Genomic DNA, 16274 nt, shown 5'->3' on the forward strand with positions numbered 1-16274 from the left:
GGAAATACAATTCTAGATTTGAAGTTTTCGTGACTGCAAGGATCCATACTTTTTGGTTCTTTCAATAAAGTCACGTAGGTGAAAATAAAAGATAAGAATAAAATAGTTATTTCTGGCCACGGGAGGTAAAATAATAAAATTAAATCACTAGTGAAATCACTAGTGGATTATTTTTTTAGTTATTTAGTTATTTTCAAAAAATAATACAATTAAAATAACTAAATTTAATCACTCGTGATTTTAATGTTTTATTTTCATCTCCGTGACTTTACCGAAAGAACCAAAGAGTATAATCTTATACATTTTAGATTTTTTTTTTGCCTTTCGCCTAACGGAGCGGTCAAAACAAAACACTCTTAACAGACAAGGTCGAGATTACAAATTAAATAATCTTGAGCGAAATATTTTAATTCCCCCCCCCCCCCCGGCTTTTGATCGATATGACAGGGAGAGGAGGGACACGCCCGGAGCACGCACGCGCGCGCGGCGTGGAGATGGAGCGTTGAAATGATCGCGTCGGTGTGAAGGTCAGCTGTGCGAGCGATAGCCTTGCCTGAAGTCACGGAACGAAACAAATTGGACCGGCCCTTCCTGTCCACAGTGAATTGTGCTCGAGATCTCCCCGCCGCCCTGTGTCTCCACGTGTCTCGTGACCCCCGTTGAATTCTCTGCCACTTAATGTTTGTCGAAGTAAAGTTGAAATTTCGATTTAAAGCTTTCGTGACTGCAGGGATTCATCTTCTTGGATCTTTCGGTAAAGTCATCACGTAGAAGGGAAGTAATAAAATAATAAAAATAAAACATAATAAAATAATTCTCACGACGTTTCGGCCACAACGCAAGCAGCCGTCCTCAGGTGAAGAACAGGTCTGTCGGGAAGACATTATTTTATTATGTTTACATGTTATTATTTTATTATTTCCCTTCTACGTGACTTTACCGAAAGAACCAATAAGATGAAGTAAAGTTTCTTTAAAACACGAGTATCAGAATGTTTATTTCGTCTGCAGAAGGAATCCGATGAGTGATAAAGCTTTTTTTGCACAGATGTCCGGTAGGGGACACGGGGTCAGAACGTTGCAACAATAAACAGGACTAAAACACGATAGGAGTTTAAAGTAAACAAATCAAAGTGCTGTATAGGAAAGGTAAACACATCACCTAAAATATACGACTAAAACGAAACGATGTTTACATGCAAAGGGAAAAAAAAGTTGGGGGGTCACAAGACATCTGGACCACGCCGTACATGTGTAAATGTTTGTTTTGCTCTAGCATATTTGTTTATGTCGCTGTTTTGTTTTCTTCAGAAGAGACGACCTCACCTGGTCTACAGGAGGTCGTGGGTTCGATCCCGACCCTGACGCTTGCTGCTGTATATTTGGAGTTTGTGTGTCTCTCTCTCATCATCATCACGGTGGCTAGGAGATGTTAACTACCTTGCCTGGTATACAGGAGGTCGTGGGTTCGATCCCGACCCTGACGCCTGCTGCTGTATATTTGGAGTTTGTGTGTCTCTCTCTCATCATCTTTACGGTGGCTTTGAGATGTTAACTACCTCGCCTGGTATACAGGAGGTCGTGGGTTCGATCCCGACCCTGACGCCTGCTGCTGTATATTCAGAGTCTGCGCGTCTCTCTCTCCCCATGGTCGCGTGGATTGTTCTCCAGGTCCTCCGTTATTTTCCCCTCCACGTTTAAAATCGACGGCACGCGTTTAGAGTATTTGGCTGCTATAAATGTCCACGTGAGGATAAGCCACTTAATCGAACTATCATTTGTGGCAGCCAGGTCGCTTCTGAAAAAGAGTTCTATAGCAGCTCACTGGGTCCTAACTGGTAAAATTCAAAAATAGTTTTTAATAGTTTAACTCGTTAATAGATTTGGACAAAACATCCTGATGACAGCAATACCCCTTCTGACAAAAAAAAAGAGTCTTAAAGACTCGGTGATGCTTTCCTGCTCAAATATGTTAGAAAAACCCTAAGAGTGTTATCCCTTTCAACAGCGGTCCTAAACCTTTTTGGCACCTGCGACCGGTTTCGTGGAAGACAATTTCTTCACGGACCGGGGGGCGGGGGGGGTTCATCATTGGGTCTTTCCCCCTTTTCAAAGAAGCTCTCCAGCTACGTTTGTTTCTTACTCATGTTGGCTACTAGGGGTTAGAGCTTGTGGGCTCACCAACACTGTGACTGAGGCAAGTTCGCAGTGCGGGGAAGAGGCGTGGACAGAAGTGGTAAATAATAAAATAATGGGGGCGGGCCACGCGCGGACTCACCGCTTACCTCCTACTGCTGTGCGGCCCGGTTCCTAACAGGACACGGACCGGTACCGGTCCGCGGCCCGGGGGTTGTGGCCCCCTGCCTTTCAACATTCTTACAACTGTAGAGTATTGCGGGTAACCAATGAGGGGGTAAACAGAAGGAGGTGCGAGCAGGTTAACAGGCAAGGATGACGTAACGTCACGGGTGGTGTAAGAGGCATCTTCGGGAACAAAGGCGGGTCCGAGCTGGGGGGAGGAGCCGCCCAAGGGGTTCTTAAGGAGGACCACGTGACGAAGGCGTGGTCCTCGTAGGGAGCGGCTGCAGGGGGTCTCTCTCCTCGTCGTGGAAGCGGTGTTGGCTGAACCCCCGCTCCGGGCAGACGGGTGAGAGAGCCCGAGGGATAGCCGAGGGTAGGGTCCCGTAGTATTCAGCAAGGGTCGGCTGGAAGAGGGTCTCTCTCTGCTCGTTGCGGAGCGGTGTTGGCTGAACCCCCGGTCTTGGCAGACGAGTGAGAGAGCCCGAGGGATAGCCGAGGGTAGGACCCAAATAGTATTCAGTATCCGGGGTAAAAGACCGAGATAGAGTGAACCTACGATGGTGTGAGCGTAGGATATCGAGTGTGACGATGATTCAATAAACGGCAACAGCCCTTGTAGAATTCATCGTCTCCGCGTGGTTCTACTGGACAACACAAGTGTTAGATGCGACATCCGGGTGTCGTTTTAATTCTCGACTTTTATTGCTTTCAGCATTGTACAGTACAACGTCGCATATCCGACCTTCACGTATCCGTCCGTGCATAAGTGCCCCGGTGAGGTGGATATGCGGGTTTGTACCGTAACACATTGAACAGTTATTCACATGCTCTTGTAACTTAAGGTACGCTTTTGTCCACATCGAGCCAAAGTGAACGTAGGTTCGTGAGGTTTTTATATCTTTAAATTGGATACATCTTGATTTATAAACAATATACACAGGGACTCCTCTACTTACGAATAAGTAAGGTTCCAGAGGTCTGTTCGTAAGTCGATTTGTTAGTAAGTCCAACTTTACTCGTGTCGCTTCCAAACACGTACGGCGTGAACACTAAACACGGGGAATGGCTTTAAAAGTTGTACAATGTATATGGCATTGGCTCTTCACGTTCTGCAGATGTAGATGCCACTGGTTCTTCACGTTCTACAGATGTCGATGCCACTGGTTCTTCACGTTCTGCAGATGTCGATGCCACTGGTTATTCATGTTTTGCAGATGTAGATGCCACTGGTTCTTCACATTCTGCAGATGTAGATGCCACTGGTTCTTCACGTTCTGCAGATGTAGATGCCACTGGTTATTCACGTTCTACAGATGTAGATGCCACTGGTTCTTCACGTTCTGCAGATGTAGATGCCACTGGTTCTTCATGTTCTGCAGATGTAGATGCCACTGGTTCTTCACGTTCTGCAGATGTAGATGCCACTGGTTCTTCACGTTCTGCAGATGTAGATGCCACTGGTTATTCACGTTCTGCAGATGTAGATACCACTGGTTCTTCATGTTCTGCAGATGTAGATGCCACTGGTTCTTCATGTTATGCAGATGTAGATGCCACTGGGTCTTCATGTTCTGCAGATGTAGATGCCACTGGTTCTTCATGTTCTGCAGATGTAGATGCCACTGGTTATTCACGTTCTGCAGATGTAGATGCCACTGGTTCTTCATGTTCTGCAGATGTAGATGCCACTGGTTCTTCACGTTTTGCAGATGTAGATGCCACTGGTTCTTCACGTTCTGCAGATGTAGATGCCACTGGTTATTCACGTTCTGCAGATGTAGATACCACTGGTTCTTCATGTTCTGCAGATGTAGATGCCACTGGTTCTTCATGTTATGCAGATGTAGATGCCACTGGGTCTTCATGTTCTGCAGATGTAGATGCCACTGGTTCTTCATGTTCTGCAGATGTAGATGCCACTGGTTATTCACGTTCTGCAGATGTAGATGCCACTGGTTCTTCATGTTCTGCAGATGTAGATGCCACTGGTTATTCACGTTCTGTAGATGTAGATACCACTTGTTCTTCACGTTCTACAGATATAGATGCCACTGATTCTTCATGTTCTGCAGATGTAGATGCCACTGGTTCTTCACGTTCTACAGATATAGATGCCACTGGTTCTTCATGTTCTGCAGATGTAGATGCCACTGGTTCTTCACGTTCTGCAGATGTAGATGCCACTGGTTCTTCACGTTCTGCAGATGTAGATGCCACTGGTTATTCACGTTCTACAGATGTAGATGCCACTGGTTCTTCATGTTCTACAGATGTCGATGCCACTGGTTCTTCACGTTCTGCAGATGTCGATGCCACTGGTTATTCATGTTCTGCAGATGTAGATGCCACTGGTTCTTCACATTCTGCAGATGTAGATGCCACTGGTTATTCACGTTCTACAGATGTAGATGCCACTGGTTCTTCACGTTTTGCAGATGTAGATGCCACTGGTTCTTCACGTTCTGCAGATATAGATGCCACTGGTTCTTCACGTTCTGCAGATGTAGAGGCCACTGGTTCTTCACGTTCTGCAGATGTAGATGCCACCACCACCATCTATTGTACGGCAGTTTAACTTATATCTCTCAGTCCGAACAGGCAACCGGACATATGGACAGCTTTGTTCCTATCTCTGAAAGTTCGTAGGTCGAATGTTCATAAGTAGAGGAGTCCCTATAACTCAATTATTGTATTTGTACATTTTGTATAATAATAATAAACTCAATACTTATGCAGAGTAAACATCGTTCGAACTCAACCGTTGGCCAATTGTTTGGCGAAGCATCCAAGGTTGAAATGTTACCGCGTGAGTTTCTCTCTCGCACCCTGTACTCCGTGTCACTCTCTCCGGTTTGACTTCGCGTCGTCGTCATCGTTGTTGTAACCGCGTTTCGTTCGGCTCACGCGATGTCCGACGTTTCGCACCACTGGCTGGGGAGGGGGGGGCTTCTTCAGGCAAACAGGCTGCCCAAGTCCACCTACTCTACTTTAACATTCAATTTGAATAAATGTCCATTATCCTAGCTTCAAAGACAATATCAGTCTTGGAAAGTGCCTGTTAACGTTTGGCAGGATGCACATTCCTATCTCTCTTCTGCCAATTATTGCCTGGAGGCAGTTTTGACCAACAACCCAACCGCCCCTTCATCATTGGTGACAACTTAAAACGGGTGGCAGCTGCTGTGGGCGTTGTTTAGAAGCGACATCGCCACACACGTGTTGAGATGTCCCTCTTGATAAACTCCACGCGCAGCTCAGCCTCCGATGTAGTGTAGCAGGCACAACCATTATTGCCTGCAGCAGGCTACTGAAAGACTCTGAGTAACTTCTTCTGGAAGGAGCTCCCAGGATGTGTGGCGAAACGTCAGACGTCGCGCCGTACAACACGCGGCGCACCGGAGAAGCGTCTGTCTTCACATCCCTCCCACGAGTGGAGGCCGATGGCAAGGTCTGCAAGGATCGCGAAACTGTTGTCCCGTAACCCTGGCCGAGTGAAATTACTCCGACGGACAGGTCTGGCCGCAAATGATAGCCCAACGAAGTGGCTTATCATCATCGCGTGGACATTTATAAGCAGCCAAATTCTCTTAAGCGCATGACGTTGATTCTTCAATGTGGAGGGGAAAACCGGAGGACCCGGAGAAAAATCCACGCGACCACGGGGAGAGAGAGACACGCAAACTCCGAATATACAGCAGGTGTTCAAGGTCAGCATCGAACTCACGACCTCATGTATACCAGGCGAGGTAGTTAACATCTCGCCACCGTGGCGGTCACAGTATTACTGGGCTGCCAAGAACACGCCTCCTGAGAAGTGGCCAGGTACACCACAGGTGGTTCACAGGTGGTTCACAGGTGGTTCACAGGTGGCTCACAGGTGGTTCACAGGTGGTTCACAGGTGGCTCACAGGTGGTTCACAGGTGGCTCACAGGTGGTTCACAGGTGGTTTCACAGGTGGCTCACAGGTGGCTCACAGGTGGTTCACAGGTGGTTCACAGGTGGCTCACAGGTGGTTCACAGGTGGCTCACAGGTGGTTTACAGGTGGTTCACAGGTGGTTCACAGGTGGTTCACAAGTCAAAGCACTGGTGCAGTTACTGCCGGGATCCTGGGTTCGAATCTGTGTCGAGGCCGTGCGCCACTAAACCGCGTTTTCAAGCGTAGGAAGTTGATGGCCCTGTTACTCCACGGACGTCACGGTAACATTTGGATTCGCTTCTTTGGTCGTGGATAAATGACAACTCTGAGAATGTCAGCCTTGGCCCCCGCCCTCCCCCCTACAAAGTGTGGATAAGAAGTGACTTGAGATTTTCGGAAGTAGTTCTGGGAATGTCCCCTTCCTCACACCGTACACTCTGTTACGGGGCGGGGGGGGTGAATATCCAGAATAGCCGGTGCAGAAATATAATTTGCACGTGAGGTTTGCAAAGAGGCCAGCCTGAGATTTTGCGTGAAATCAAATTGTCACGGTTTGGGAAAAAACTAACTTGTAAATGAAAAAGGGGTAAAATGAAAATATATATATTTTACAACATTCTGACCGGCTATTTTACTCCAGATACATTTGTTTTTGCATTAACGCCAAGAAGTGCGATGAATTTTTGGCCTGAAATGGCCATATCGCTGCCGCGGGAATTATTACCTGATGTGAGCTGGCAATCACAGGACCCCGAGAGCTGAAGACGGGTGTGGGGGGGGAGGCCTTAGTCCAGCAGTGGATAGACCACTGCTAATGACAATGGCGATCTGGCAGAGACACGAGGTCGTGCAATAGAGTTCGTTTCAATTGTCCTCGGGAAAGACTTCTCCCCACTTCACCGATTTATAGAAAGTCAAAGGTAAAGGCGCAGCTCCTAACAATGTCTTGGTAATATCACTGCTGGTAGAAAGACCTCCACGAGACGGAGCTCTTAGAGTAACCCCTCTAGTTTGTATTTGGCCTACTCTTCCACGCTGGCCATACGCCTTGGACATCGGTGGTAGTAGCCACACATTACCCCCGCCACCGCGCGACCTGCCCATCGACTTAACTGTGGTGTGCCCGGTGATCCCGCGGTGGATTTCAGAAACGTGCCCCATCATTCAACGACACGGGACGGCTGAAATCCCCCGCAGCAGGTAAGGGGCAAATCACTCATCACGCGCGCGCGCGTACACACACTCGCAGCCTACGCGGAAATCCACATCATGAACAGGTGCGATCCTTGGTGGTGGAAGATGTTGTTTATCCGGCCGCGGCTGCAGTCGAGCGTGAAGAAGAGCGTCGCGTCGGCCTCCACGGACAGGCTTCCCCGCAGGCTGATGGTGCTCCACTGGCTGCCCTCCATCACTCGCCCAGCGACCTGCTGCAGGAGGGGCGCGACTGGGCCCCGGCCCTGCAGCTGCAACGGCGGCTCGCTCTGCAGCCCACGCAGCGACAGGCGCACCGTCTCGCACGAGTGGATCAGCCGCAGGTGGAACGAGACGCTCACCGCGCCGGCCGCCGCCAGCCGGAACGCTGTCCCGAGTGGCGCCCCTCCGACTCCAGCAGCCCTGGCCCCCGTCGGGCGCCGCCACGGTCCGGAAGCGCAGGGCCTTGTTCCGCACGGCGCCGGTGCCCACGCCGGACTTGTCCAGGGCGGCCGAGAGGACGGCGGCGGCGGAGCCCGGCACCCACAGGAGGCTGGCGACGCTCACGCCGGACGCGTCGCCGAAGAGGCGCACGCTGCAGTGCTGCGACGTCGCCACGTCGAAGCTCAGCTGGTCGCCCGCCCGCACCTCCACGGCGCCGGCGGCCGACACGGCCGTGTCGCGGTAGGTGACGCCCGGGAAGTAGACGCGCGTCACCTCCCGCTCTCCCCGGCGCTGCCGTTGCGGCTCACGTGAACGCCCAGCGAGTAGCCGTCGCGGATGCAGCCGTGGCCGACGGAGTAGAGCGCCTGCCGGTAGGCGAACTTGACGACGCCCGCCTCCGAGAAGGTGAAAGCCGCGCAGTCGTGGTTCACCGTGATCACGTAGGGGTCCGACACCTGCGACACCTTAAAGGAGGGGCGGTAGTTGGAGTTGTAGTGGGCCGCCGTGTTGGTGTGCGCGTGCAGGGACACGGCCCCGGTGTCGTGCGACAGCCACAGGAAGCTGAGCGAGCCCGGCAGGAGGTCCGGGTGGGCGTACTCTCCGCCGCTGCGCTCGCAAGGCTGCCCCGGGCTTCTCAGGTAAACCGAGAACTGGTGGCCGGGCTCCAGCTCGGCCGTGGAGCTCAGGGACGCGCTCCGCCGGAAGCGCTTGTCGTCCTCCGTCGGCTCGATCCTGGCCGCCACGAGCTCGTCGCGGTGCCCGCCGCTGCGGTTCAGCCTCAGCGACACCTGCAGGAAGCCGCGGCAGCTGTGCTTGGCCGCCACGTTGAGGTCGGCCCACACCAGGCCGTGCTGCCCGAACGCGACGGATCGCCCGCCGACCACCTGGATTTGGGCGAAGCCGAGCAGCGACTCCGTCTCCCGGGTGGGCGCGACGCGCAGCGCGATCCCTTCGCCGCCCGGCATCAGCTCCGAGAGGTTGGCGGGCCTGTCGCGGGGCGGCGGCAGCTCCACGGAGCCGACCCACGCCGCCGCCAGTTTGCCGGGGCCCGGCAGGCAGGAGGTGTCGGCGTCGGTCGTGCAGGGGCTCAGCATCAGCCCGTCGGGGCAGCCGGAGCACGCCTGGCACTCGCCCGTCTCGTAGCCCAGGTAGTAGCCGTCGGCGCAGAGCGACGACTCGTCGTCGTCGTCGTCGTGAGAGATGATGATGCCCACGCAGCGGTACCCTCCTGCCAAGGGTCGGGGCGGGAGGGGTCACAAAAAACAAAGAACAAAGATCGTCCGTGTAGCCTTTACAGACTGTAAGGGCAAGTGCTGTTAGCGAGCACCTATGGAGGCCGGCACGGCACACAACGGGGTGGGTGGCCAACACCACGCCCGGCCGCCTTTGTCTCCCTAGTGATGTGTTGTACGGTGTGTACACTAAACATGGAGAATGGCTGTAAAAATTGTATAATCTCCTGTAGATGTAGATGCCACTGGTTCTTGACGTTCTGTAGATGTAGATGCCACTGGTTCTTCACGTTCTGTAGATGTAGATGCCACTGGTTCTTCACGTTCTGTAGATGTAGATGCCACTGGTTCTTCACGTTCTGCAGATGTAGATGCCACTGGTTCTTCACGTTCTGTAGATGTAGATGCCACTGGTTCTTCACGTCCTGTAGATGTAGATGCCACTGGTTCTTCATGTTCTGTAGATGTAGATGCCACTGGTTCTTCACGTCCTGTAGATGTAGATGCCACTGGTTCTTGACGTTCTGTAGATGTAGATGCCACTGGTTCTTCACGTTCTGTAGATGTAGATGCCACTGGTTCTTCACATTCTGCAGCTGTAGATGCCATTGGTTCTTCACGTTTTGCAGATGTAGATGCCATTGGTTCTTCACGTTCTGCAGATGTAGATGCCACTGGTTCTTGACGTTCTGCAGATGTAGATGCCATTGGTTCTTCACATTCTGCAGCTGTAGATGCCACTGGTTCTTCACGTTCTGCAGATGTAGATGCCACTGGTTCTTGACGTTCTGCAGATGTAGATGCCATTGGTTCTTCACGTTCTGCAGATGTAGATGCCACTAGTTCTTGACATTCTGCAGCTGTAGATGCCACTGGTTCTTCACGTTCTGCAGATGTAGATGCCACTGGTTCTTCACGTTCTGCAGATGTAGATCCCACTGATTCTTCACGTTCTGCAGATGTAGATGCCACCACCGCCATCTATTGCGCGACGGTTAAACTTAACGACTCTCGGTCCGAAAGGGCAACTGGACATACGGACAGCTTCGTTCGTATCTCTAAAAGTTCGTAAGTCGAATGTTCGTAACTAGAGGAGTCCCTGTACTCCGAGCGCAGATGGGCACAGGCCCTGACACGGACCGGGCCTCTGCCGATAGGGACTCTCCTCCTCTCGAGCAAGATGAATGTGAGATGTAGGAAAGAACCCAGAGTGTAGTGGCATGTTCCGAGGGTGGGTGTGGGGTGTCTAGCACCTTTATACCCCTAACCCGAGCCGACCCCAAACCTCACGGTCACAGATTTGGCGTTGTGGTTCCAGAATAAACGGCGTCTCAGTCTTGCCGTCTCATTTCTATTGTTCCCCCCCCCCGCTCCCGCCTCTACTCTATCACCTGGAACAGAATCACACGGAGGAACAGGAAGAGTTCAAACGTTTCGCGGGAGAGCGCGGACGTGAGGAGTGACCACGAGGGGACGTCCACGGGCAGGGGACGCCGTTTTAGGTCGAGACCGGCGAAGGCAAAGGGCAGCGCGAGAGCGAGCGAGCGAGCGAGAGGGATCACCGCCGCAGGGACTGGGGGAGACATTAATCCAGCAGTGGATAAACAATGGATGCCGATGATATACTCGTTGGTTCTTTCGGTAAAGTCACGTATAAAGAGAAAATCATAATTTAAATAATAATTTATTATTAGTACCAAAAAACCGTGCTCCTCTGAGGTGCTGCCTCAGTGTCATTCCGTAGCAGCCTTGTATATAGCGATCTCTGGGTATAAACTATCTAGTCAAGGAACTATAAACCATCGCGCAAACTCTGGTAATCCTTGCAGCAGCGGCTTTTGGCTACACTCTTTGGTTCTTTCGGTAAAGTCACGTATGTGAAAAAAAAAAGTAATTTAAATCACGACGTTTCGATTGCAATACAAGCAATCATCATCGGGTATAAATGAAATAGAAAACAAACCTAGTAAACTTAGAAATATAATGCAATACAACACAGAGAGTCGGCTAACATAACAGTCAACACCCTACCTGGTTGATTATGTTCTTCCAGAGAATGTAAAATTTGAGAGAGAGAGATAAAACACAGAACCGGAGACATATAGACAGACACACAAGCAGAGAGAGATAACACAGAGACACATAGAGAGAGACACATACATAGGCACACAGAGAAACCACGCCTCTGTGTCGAGGCCTTAAATAGAGAGGGGGGGGGGCGGAGAGAGAGGGGGGGGGGTAGAAAAATTAGCAAGTCAATGAGTGGCACGGAGCCTGCGCAAAAACGACAAAACGACAAAAATTAGGGGAGACAGAGAGAGAGAAGCACACTAAATCAAATAAACCTAAAAAAAATTCGAAATGTAATGCAATGCAACACAAAGAGTCGGTCAACACACAATTAACGCATAGGCTGGTTGATTACGTTTTTCAAAAGAATGCTAAGTTAGAAGTTCAGTGTGAAATTTTAAAGAGAGACAAGATACAGACACGAAGATAGACATACAAGCAGAGACACACAGAGAGAGCAGAACAAAAGAACGACAAAACGAGGGGAGACAGAGAAACACACAAAATCAAATAAACCTAGCAACATTTCGAAATGTAATGCAATGCAACACAGAGAGTCGGTCAACACACAATTAACGCATAGCCTGGTTGATTACATTTATTTATTTATTATTTTCTCTTTACACGTGACTTTACCGAAATAACCAAAGAGTAATTCCTGCAGTCACGACAGCTCCATGTTAAGTTTGCCGACGATATGGTGGTGGGGTACAGACCTGGTGTGTTCAGGCATTTTCCAGCGCAAAACGTTGGGTTCTCTGTGCATTCATCCTTGTCCTGTGAGCAAGGGGGGGAAAGAAAAGAAACATTGGCATCATCGGAGAAGCCCGCTCCGGCCACGCGTGTGCAGAAAGACCGCGTGCTTAAGTTTAACTTCCTGGCCCTTCCAAGGGAGGCGGACACATGAGTACATCGTGAATAAATATCCATTGTGGGCGAATGTTCGATGTCACGGCAAAAAACGCACAATTGTGGTAGCCAACTGGGAACAGGGCGCGCTCACCCAAACACTCGGACGAATCGGCCAATAAATCGTCGAAAAATTTCCGATCTCGAGCATCTAAGTTGCAAAAACTACGGGGCAAGGGAGGAGGCTGACCATCAAACGTGGAACCCCCTTCACCACCTCTCTTCCAGTGGGCACTGATTCTTAAGAGCATTCATGGGGGGCATTTAGCCACTCCTCCCCCCCTGTTTTTCTCTTCTCCTCTAGGGCTATCGGAGCTTAGGAAGGCACCAGAGAGTTGTCCAGTTTATTGAAACGATTTATTGAAGCGCGCGGTTTAAGGCAGCTTTCCATTGCACCGTAAATCCGTCATGTTTGGTTAGTGCCGGAGTCAACTCGACCCGTCCATATCCTCTGTGTGTATGTACCTTAATCGTCTTGTTACAGACAGACCTGTTACAGACAGACCTGTTCTTCACCTGAGGGCGGCTGCTTGCGTTGTGGCCGAAACGTCGTGAGAATTATTTTATTGTTTTATTTTTATTATTTTCCATCTACGTAACTTTACCGAAAGAACCAAGAAGATGAATCCCTGCAGTCACGAAAGCTTTAAATCGAAATTTAATTATATTTTATTATGTTTTATTTTTATTATTTTATTATTTCCCTTCTACGTGACTTCACCGAAAGAACCAAGAAGATAAAAAATACTTTTGGACGAAAACAAATATTTGTTTGGAACTTTCTTGTCCTCCAGATAAGCAACGAGTGCAACATTTGCCCGCGGCACAAATCGCGTTGACACCGCGCGGAGTTTGCCCTCCTGCGGGAAGTGGCAACTTTGAAACCGCCCGCTCTTCTCGACAAGTCAACTGAAGCGGGGAAAAATCTCCGCGAGAAAAGAAAAGAAACCCTTGTCACGAACGCAACGCCCTCTCGAGACCCCGGGACCACCGGCCGCCAGGCCGCATGCTTTCCTCCCTCGAGGATGCTTTTCCCGCAACAGGGAAGAACACACCTTCTGAGTAAACAGCAGGAACGGGGCGAGCGAAATACAGTGCTACCCAAACAGCGAGCAGACGCAATGGATCACCAGTTCCACTCGCAAGTCCTCGCCCTACCCCCGCCGCCCCCCCCCCCCCCCCCGTATTCAGTTCGTTCCTCGGCTTTGCGGTTCGTCCGTGAAACCTTTTTCCCCATCACATGTCCACGCTGCACTTTTCTTTCAGGCAAAGTGCCTCAGCCTCCTCCTCCTCCTTCCTCGCACTCCGCGCTTTCCCCAAACATCATCGGTCTGCCCGATTCTTACCCTCCACACCACCGCCAAGCCTACCCCCCCCCCCGCCCGCCCCTGGCTAGATTCCAAAGTGAAACCGCTCTCTCGCACGCGACGAAATCCCACAACCGCACGACCTTCCGCGACGCAGAGGTCGTCGGTTGCTTCCCGACGTTGTTCATTTCTGCTCTTAGTTTTTTTTTTTCTTCGGTAAAGTCACGTAGGTAAAAAATGAAGTTATAATTAATAAAAGTAATAATAGGAATAAATAATAAAAATCACGACGTGTCGGAGGCAAGTCGCCGTCATCAGTGGGACCGTCACAGCCAGATTTGCTGTGACAAGTGAGGCAGGGATTCCAAGATGCAAGTTCTTAAATACAAGTTAAGGGGGAGGGGGGAGGAGCTTATCAGAATGTGGTAGCCAATGAATGGAACATATTGGGAGGGGGGGGGGCGGGGCTAAAAGAGAACACGAGGTGTACGTGCACGTGGACGTGTTTGTGCACAAGCCCCTGTTTGGTGCACATGATAACGATTGGGAAGTTGATAATTGTTTTTTTTAACCCTTCTATCTTGCAACAACACTGACACCTTTTTACAAGGAGTCATGTTGCATAGACCACAATGCCTGTAGCCATAATGCAACAAAAAAACACAACTCTGATAATATATGCACTGTCCTTGAAGTTGATTGGTCCACACATTATGGCTGCAGGTATTGTGGTCTATGCAAAACATGACTCCTTGCAAAAAGGTGTCAGTGTTGTTGCCAGATAGAAAAAAAACAACTATCATATTTTGCTACTGCAAATGAGGTTCCAATGGCGTATTGGAAGTTGTTCATTTCTGCAACGCTGGCGATCGCGCGCACCACCCACCTGGCAAAATGCGGTCGGTGCTGCGGCGGCAAGTCTGCAGCTCGGAGAAGCCTGGCTGGCACGACGAGCAGCGGCGGCACTCGGGGCGGCATCCTCGGTAAGTCGCAGAACTCCCCGGCGGCGCAGGGGGCGCAGTCCGATGGGCGCATCGCCGCCGTCCCCTCGTAGCCGCGTCCGGCGTGCGGCGTCGCCGCCCGCGCACCGATATCGCCGGCAGGCCCGGCATCCCCGCAGAGACGGCGGATCCTCAGGAGGCCCGTCGCGTCCTTTCCGTTCCCCAGAGCGCCGGGTGGGGGGTGGTGTGGATAGGCGGTGGTGCTGGGGGTCGACCGGCGGAGAGCGGCGGGTCGATGGCCGGCTGCGGCTGCGGGGGCGTTCCCGGGTTGTCCTCCCAGCGCTGTCGGGTTGTTTTGATTGCGAGGGGAGGTGAAACGCGAGGTCCGCCCGGGTTAGGCCGACGATTTGTGGGGCGGCCGCGCTGACCTCACAAACCATCGTCACGCGAGCTCCGGCTGCCAGCCCTCGCGGCGGCAGTGGCAGGCGGCGCCTTTTGGCTCGGCCGTCGAACACCGCTCGTGTCACACGCGCACACACACACAAGGTGCTTGCCGCAAGTGAGCCACAATACGTGGCTGATCTCGTCAAGAAGCATAGACCATCAGGCGAACTCCGCTCATCCTCGCAGCTACTTTTGGCGAACCATCGAACAAAGATGTTGGGGCACCGCATCGCGCGCTTTCAGATGCGCTTCTGCGGCCGTCTGGAACGCTCTTCCTTGCGATTGTTAGGAAGCCACTGGAAGCTATTAACTATTAAACCATCATGTACATTAAAAGTAATTTCTGATTTTGTGGTTAGTTTGTTGTCCATCCCCCGCACCTCCAATTAGTGCGGTTGGCTACGTACGGTGCAAACGAAGTTCAATGTACGTACGTACTAATGCATGCGCACGTGTCAGTGCAGAACGTGCGCACGGGCTAGTGGTGGAGGGACAGAACCGTACCGCGGTGAAATGTCCTGAACGTGAATCACAATAAACAGACGTTCGCTCCGCAGTTCCTAATGTCTAACAACAACAAACAACACTCCGACGGAGCCCAGGACATTACGCGAGCATCAATTTTTTTTATTTTAACGGGATCGTCGGGAGTTTAAATCGAGTTTCAAATGGCCGTGTCTGGGCCCCACCCCGAACTCGGAACGTTCAACGCCGCGTCGATTTCGCGCCGCTCCCCACCTTCGAGGCGTGCCGATGCTGGGTCCTCAGATCGCTCTCTTGCCGCATCAGCCCCTCCAGGTTCGCGAATTGAGCGGCGAGGTGGCGCTGAGCGTCCAGAACCTGCGGGCGATTCATGCCAAAAGTGAACCTTGTCCTCGACTCCCCAACGCAGAAGAAGAAGCATCCGGAGATGTATTACAGCTTCCTGTAAACAACAGCAGAATGAAGGTCCTGGGAGCAATGGAATTCCCGGTGTTTGGGGCATTTACAGACAAACATGCCCACTGTGTCTACGCTGGGTCTGAGTCTCTCTGCTTTAAACTATGGGCCTCTGTGCGAGCCTTTGGGTCTCTGTGTGAGTCTATGGGTCTCTGTGCGAGCCTATGGGTCTCTGTGTGAGTCTATGGGTCTCTGTGCGAGCCTATGGGTCTCTGTGTGAGTCTATGGGTATCTGTGTGAGTCTATGGGTCTCTGTGTGAGTCTATGGGTCTCTGTGTGAGTCTATGGGTCTATGTGCGAGCCTTTGGGTCTCTGTGTGAGTCTATGGGTCTCTGTGTGAGTCTATGGGTCTCTGTGTAAGTCTATGGGTCTCTGTGTGAGTCTATGCGTGTCTGTGTGAGTCTATGGGTCTCTGTGTGAGTCTATAGGTCTCTGTGCGAGTCTATTGGTCTCTGCGTTGGTCTGTAGGTCTTCGCGTTAGTCTGTGTGTCTCTATGCAAGTCTGTGGGTTTCTACACGAGTCTGTGGTTCTCTGGGCGAGTCTGTGAGTCTCCGCGTGAGTCTCTATGTGGATCCACT

At 51.2% G+C, this 16274-nt stretch overlaps 1 protein-coding gene across 1 annotated transcript; it reads right to left on the reverse strand.

Moving 5' to 3' along the window:
• Nucleotides 1–7468: 7468 nt before the first annotated feature.
• Nucleotides 7469–14406, reverse strand: LOC133361778 (uncharacterized). The gene is made up of 6 exons (XM_061580773.1): nt 14338–14406; nt 12530–12580; nt 11872–11932; nt 8127–9081; nt 7838–8004; nt 7469–7797 (listed from the first exon to the last, which is right to left on the reverse strand). The coding sequence occupies exons 1-6, from the start codon at nt 14404–14406 to the stop codon at nt 7469–7471; spliced, it is 1632 nt and encodes a 543-aa protein (XP_061436757.1).
• Between the last annotated feature and the right edge of the window lie 1868 nt (nt 14407–16274).

Source organism: Lethenteron reissneri, unplaced genomic scaffold, assembly GCF_015708825.2.
Source record: "Lethenteron reissneri isolate LAM-NWPU_2019-01 unplaced genomic scaffold, ASM1570882v1 scaffold_1235, whole genome shotgun sequence".
Lineage (NCBI taxonomy): Eukaryota > Metazoa > Chordata > Hyperoartia > Petromyzontiformes > Petromyzontidae > Lethenteron > Lethenteron reissneri.

Coding starts and splice junctions, on each gene's coding strand:
- LOC133361778 (XM_061580773.1), bottom strand. CDS start 14,406: ATGCGCCCATCGGACTGCGCCCCCTGCGCCGCCGGGGAGTTCTGCGAC. Junction 12,581..14,337: donor TACCGAGGATGCCGCCCCGA/GTGCCGCCGCTG, acceptor AGCCGCCCTCAG/GTGAAGAACAGGTCTGTCTG. Junction 7,798..7,837: donor CGTGGCGGCGCCCGACGGGG/GCCAGGGCTGCT, acceptor CACTCGGGACAG/CGTTCCGGCTGGCGGCGGCC.